The 5,381-nt window shown below is 44.1% G+C and overlaps 1 protein-coding gene across 1 annotated transcript in view; it reads left to right on the plus strand.

The window, feature by feature from the left end:
• Window positions 1-5,381, plus strand: part of ZNF879 (zinc finger protein 879) — a 13,978-nt gene that overhangs the window by 1,782 nt on the left and 6,815 nt on the right. The window contains exons 3-4 of the mRNA XM_017517124.2: window positions 4,437-4,563; window positions 4,999-5,094. Coding sequence (XP_017372613.1) covers window positions 4,437-4,563; window positions 4,999-5,094 — 223 coding nt within the window. The remainder of the gene's footprint in view (window positions 1-4,436; window positions 4,564-4,998; window positions 5,095-5,381) is intronic.

The raw sequence follows: 5,381 nt of genomic DNA on the forward strand, positions 1-5,381 counted from the left end.
TTTTTTGAGATGGAGTCTTGCTGTGTTGCCCAGGCTGGAGTGCAGTGGTGCGATCTTGGCTCACTGCAACCTCTGTCTCCCAGGTTCAAGCGATTCTCCTGCCTTAGCCTCCCAAGTAGGTGGGACAACAGGCATGTGCCATTATGCCTGTCAAATTTTTACATTTTTAGTAGAGACTGGGTTTCACTATGTTGGCCAGGCTGGTCTTGAACTCCTGACCTCAGGCAATCCGCCCGCCTCAGACTCCCAAAGTGTTGGTACTACAGGCATGAGCCACGGCACCCAGCCCCCAGTCTTACACTTTTTGACAAAGAATGTCATGGAGCTCCAGCCCCATGCCATTGCCACTCCCAGAGCTTTGTGAAAGATCCAGGTATGTTTTTGTCCTGTGGAGGACAAAGACATGGAGGAGTCAAATAATTCCTTTCTAACACTGGGAATTTGAAAAAGAGAGGCCTTGTATTCCCAGCACCTGGGGAGGTCAAGGCCAGGGGATCACTTGAGGTCGGGAGTTAGAGACCAGCCTGACCAATATGGTAAAACCTCATCTCTACTAAGAATACAAAAATTAGCCGAGCATTGTGATGTATGCCTGTAATCCCAACTACTTTGGAGGCTGAGGCAGGAGAATCACTTGAACCCAGCAGGTGGAGGTTGCATTGAGTGGAGATCATGCCACTGCACTCCAGCCTGGGTGGCTCAGTGAGACTCCATCTCAAAAAAAAAAAAAAATAAATAAAAAATAAAGCCAGCAGTGGTGGGCATGGTGGTGCACACCTGTAATCTCAGTTACTCAGGAGGCTGAGGCAGGAGAATCTCTTGAACCCGGGAGGCAGAGGTTGCAGTAAGCCGAGATTGCCCTCAAGGAACTGAGGACTAATAAAAATATGGAAGTACAGTCAATCCAGGGAGCATTGAGGGTGGTCCCATAAGATTATAATAGAGCTGAACATTTTTATCCCTTATGATGTCATAACTGTTGTTGTAGCACAGTTACTTTATTTTTTAAGATAAATTTTGTGCAGCCTAAGTATATGGTGTTTATAAAGTCTACAGGAGTGTACAGAAATGTCCTAGGCTTTCACTCACCACTGACTCACTCACCCAGAGTAAATTCCAGTCCTGCAGGCTCCATTTGTGGCAAGTTACCTATGCAGATTGTCAACCTAAAATAATCAAAAGGCTCAGGATCCAGTTAAGAGTTTATTTAAGCGCAAAGTGTGAAGGCAGCTGTCGGGGGACACACACACAGACACCAAAGAATAGTGATTAGTGCTGGTGTGCGGAAAAGGGATAATTTATATAGATTAAAACTGAGGTGGTAGCATACAGGTGCTACCACACAGAAGCTAGCATACACATGTAGGGGTTGATTGCCTGCTATTGATTACACTCTTGGGCTTGCTTAACATTGTAAGGAGGTAACAATCACCAGGGTCTCTGTTACCACCATCATTTATTTTTGAGGAAAGCACAGGGAGTCGGATTAATGTGTAATGTCTCAACACAAAGGTCAGGAAGCAATTGTCATGAACCAAAGGCAAACAACCATATTATATAACTCAGTTTCCAGGCTTAACTTTTTTCCCTTGGTGTCATAAATTGGGAAGGTTCTGAGGTGTTATTTTGTTTTTACAAGATGTATGATTTTTATACTGTATTTTTACCTTTTCTGTGTTTAGATACACACATAACATTGTGTTACAATTGCCTATACTATTCAGTACTGTAACATGCAGTACAGGTTTATAGCCTGGGAGCAATAGGCCATACTGTCTAGGATCCTGTAAGTAACACCATGCAATGTTTATACCACAATGAAATTGCCTAACACATTTCTTAGACTGTATCTCTGTTATGTGCTGCATGGCTGTGTTGGATGATAAGGGTCCAGGTGCTTTTCTAGAAAGATCAGAGAAAGAAACTCCCTTATCAGCAGTTGTAGTTTCAGAAACTCACTAATAGTGTGTGATATCGGGTTCATACGGTGGCACCAGGCTTGTATAGCTGGTGAATGGAAGGCATCTAGAGGAAATCATAGCTTAGGCCATGATTTGGGGGCAGATTTGGGGAAGAGAGCCATCCCTGAGTTGAGAAGCCTCCTGGACCACAGTGGTTTCTTCCATTCTGTGCCTTTTTGTGGCACCTACTCGGTATCATTGATGTATTGTTGGGGAAATACGATTAAGAGCATAATCTTCCAACCCAGAAAACCTCTCCACAAATGTAGAAAAGAAAGAAATTTTATTATTGAAGAATTATTAAACCCAATTGTGATACACATCACAGGCAATTCACTAAAGAGATTGCAAAGACAGAAAACTTTTATATCTAAGTGAATACAACCCAATGAATTGGGTAGGTTTTGCAGTTTGGAGTCAGTGACAAGTTAGGTCCATCTCTTCCCAGGAAACTGGGAGATTGGCTGTTTTCTTTGTTAAGAAGTAAACTTTGGTATATTAAAATGTTAGAGTTTATTTGGGCACACATTGGGCAGCTCTAAACCAGAAGAGGTTCTGGGATCTGACCAAAGGAGGAAAGGGAAAAGCATTTACAGGGTAAATGAGGAGGCAGAGCAAAGAAACTATTTGGTGAAAGTTTGAGCAGTTTTTGATTTGGACTGTGTCTCTTGCACAGTTCCTATACTGTAACTTGTGCTCAGTGAGTGTGCTTCGGATTGGCTGAGCTTTAGTTTCATTTGTTAGGAATCCAGGGTGTTAGAGCCACCTCAGCCTAATGGCATCTGTTCTTTGAATATCTTCCTTGATGATGAAATTCAGAGATGGCTACCAGTTTCTTGAGGAAATTTTCCTGAGTTGTGAGACTGGCAAGTGACTAGCCATTAAAATGACTTACATACATTTCAACAGGAAAAAGAAAGAAATTGTGAAAGAGAAGAGGATGATGGAAAATATCTTTTCCCTTATTTCCAATAGGGAGAATCCAGCCTGATTTTTATTTTGCCTTTGCCCTTACAAGTCAGGGAATGTGCCTGGCTTTTCAATCTCTTTCCTGGTTTTATGGGGACAAACCTTGGAGATGGTAAAGAGAAAGAAGCTGTGACCTAACACTTACACCTCTAGAAATGAGTCTGAAGGAAATAAGCTTTGTATGCCTTTCTGATGATGTACAGGACATGCAATTCAGCATTTTTAGAGTATTAACAAAGTAGAAACAACCTAAACATCCACTACTAGGTGAGTTAAAGAAACTTGATCATCCATACAGTGAAATACTGGGCAGCATGTAAACAGTGATGACTAGGATGCAATTATTTGTATAATGTAGTTTTATTTTTATTTAAATATAGAACCATATTTGCATGGAAATCATTTGAAGAGACATAGCAAAAAGTTAACTTTTTCTGGTGGTAGAAAGTTAGATGAACACTTCTTGTTCTTTTGCTTATTGATCTTTTATAATTTTCTAATAAGCTTTTTTAAGAAGATGATTCTTCTTTTTTTGTTTTGTTTTTTAAGGGACAGGATCTTACTCTGTTGCCCAGGCTGGAGTGCAGTGGTGTGATCACATGTCACTGCAGCCTTGACCTCCTGGGCTCAGGCAAGCTTTCTGCCTCAGCCTTCTGAATAACTGGGACTCAGGCACATGCCACCACACCCAACTAATTAAAAACATTTTATTTTGTGCAGAGTTGGGGTCTCCCTATGTTGCCCAGGCTGGTCTTGAACTCCTAGGCTCAAAAGTAATCCTTCTGCCTTGGCCTTCCAAAGTGCTGGGATTATAGGCACGAGCAACTGTGCCCAGCCAAGATGACTCTCAATACGGAAAGAAGGGGAGGTGGCCCTAGTTCAGAGCAGTGACACACCATCCACTGAAGGAGGAGAGGTAGAAGAACAGGAGCTTCTGGGTGGGGAGGGAGACTCCTGACCATAGCCTCCTCTGACCTGAAAGGTTATGTGGCCCACCACCTGGGACCTTTCCTGGCACAGCCATGCCTGGGACATTCTCATAGCCTTCCCTACTGTGTCCTCTTTCCCAGGACTCAGAGATGGCCAAAGTTGAGGCAGAACTAGGACTCAGTGACTGCCCTTCCAGGCAAGCCAGGTGGTGTTCCACCTATACCTCCCTACGTGAATGTGCTGGTGCCTCCTTCCAAAACTTGACTCCAAGTGTCACCTGTAATGAGAGTTTGGTCTAGGTGATTGGACATTTCCAAATCTAAAGTTCAGTGTTTTCTTGCTCTGATTTTGTTTCATGATTTTCAAGGGCTTATCTTGTTTGGCCTCTGTGTTGAGGCTTCCCAAGGGGACAGTGTTTCACTCACCATGGTAAATGATAAACGTGTGCTTGGTAACTGAAAAGTTTTGTCCAGAAATACTTGAAATACTTAGAACCCTAAGTTGTGACAGGGTTGCTTCTCAGTTGTCCCATTGTGGGGATGGTCCTGGGTGAGCAGGAATGGGTTTGCCTTCCAGGAGTCTGTGACATTCAGGGATGTGGCCGTATTCTTCAGCCCAGACGAGTGGTTGCACTTGGACTGTGCCCAGAGAGCCTTGTACAGGGAGGTGATGCTGGAGAACTACAGCAGCCTGGTCTCACTGGGTAAGGAGCTTTCCTCCTGATGCAGAATCTGCCACAAGAGCACCTTAGCACTCTCCAGGGGGAGCATTTGGAGAGCTTGGCCAAGTCAGCCCACAGGCAGGCTCCAAGTGTGGCCATTGCCATTCCCTTTTTTGTACTGAGTGACCTGGGCTTAGTAAAGCCGATGAAGGGCATCTTTTCTCTGCTTTTCCTGTCTTCTGCCCACTGAGCTCTGTTCCCTGAGCCCCAGAAGATGTTCTTGCTGAGATGAGTGCACAACCAGAGGACTAATTTTCTTCCTGAGACCACCTCCTGATTGTCCTCTAGGAGCCCAATTTTAAGCCCCTCTCAGAACAAACCTCCTCCTTCCTGGTACTGCCCCTCTGCCCTGGGCACTCTCGGGCTGGACCTGCATGCTGTGATGGCCACTCATGTCTCTTTCTTGTTCATGAACAGGGATTCTCTTTTCCAAGCCAAAGGTCATCTCTCACTTAGAGCAAGGGGAAGACCCCTGGATGGTGGAGAGTGGAGTTCCCCAAGGCACACATCTGGGTGAGTGACAGAGTAATTGGGAGATGGGCATAACATTTTCTGACTGCCAGGACACAATGCTTAAGGAGGCTGTGCTTAAGGGTCTTCCTGATGTGCCAGGTCAGTTGGGAATGCTGGGAAGGCAGATCCTTTCTCTCTGCTTTTTTGATTACTTGATCCATCAGGTTCAGAGGAGGGTTGAATTCTCCCAACATGGGTTGCACTGTTTTCAAATGTCTTGTAATTTGCAGAATGTGTAATACACTATATCATGTGTAAAAGTTTATCGTTCTTTTATCTTCCTTTTT

The sequence above is a fragment of the Cebus imitator genome, unplaced genomic scaffold (assembly GCF_001604975.1).
Source record: "Cebus imitator isolate Cc_AM_T3 unplaced genomic scaffold, Cebus_imitator-1.0 Scaffold618, whole genome shotgun sequence".
NCBI lineage: Eukaryota > Metazoa > Chordata > Mammalia > Primates > Cebidae > Cebus > Cebus imitator.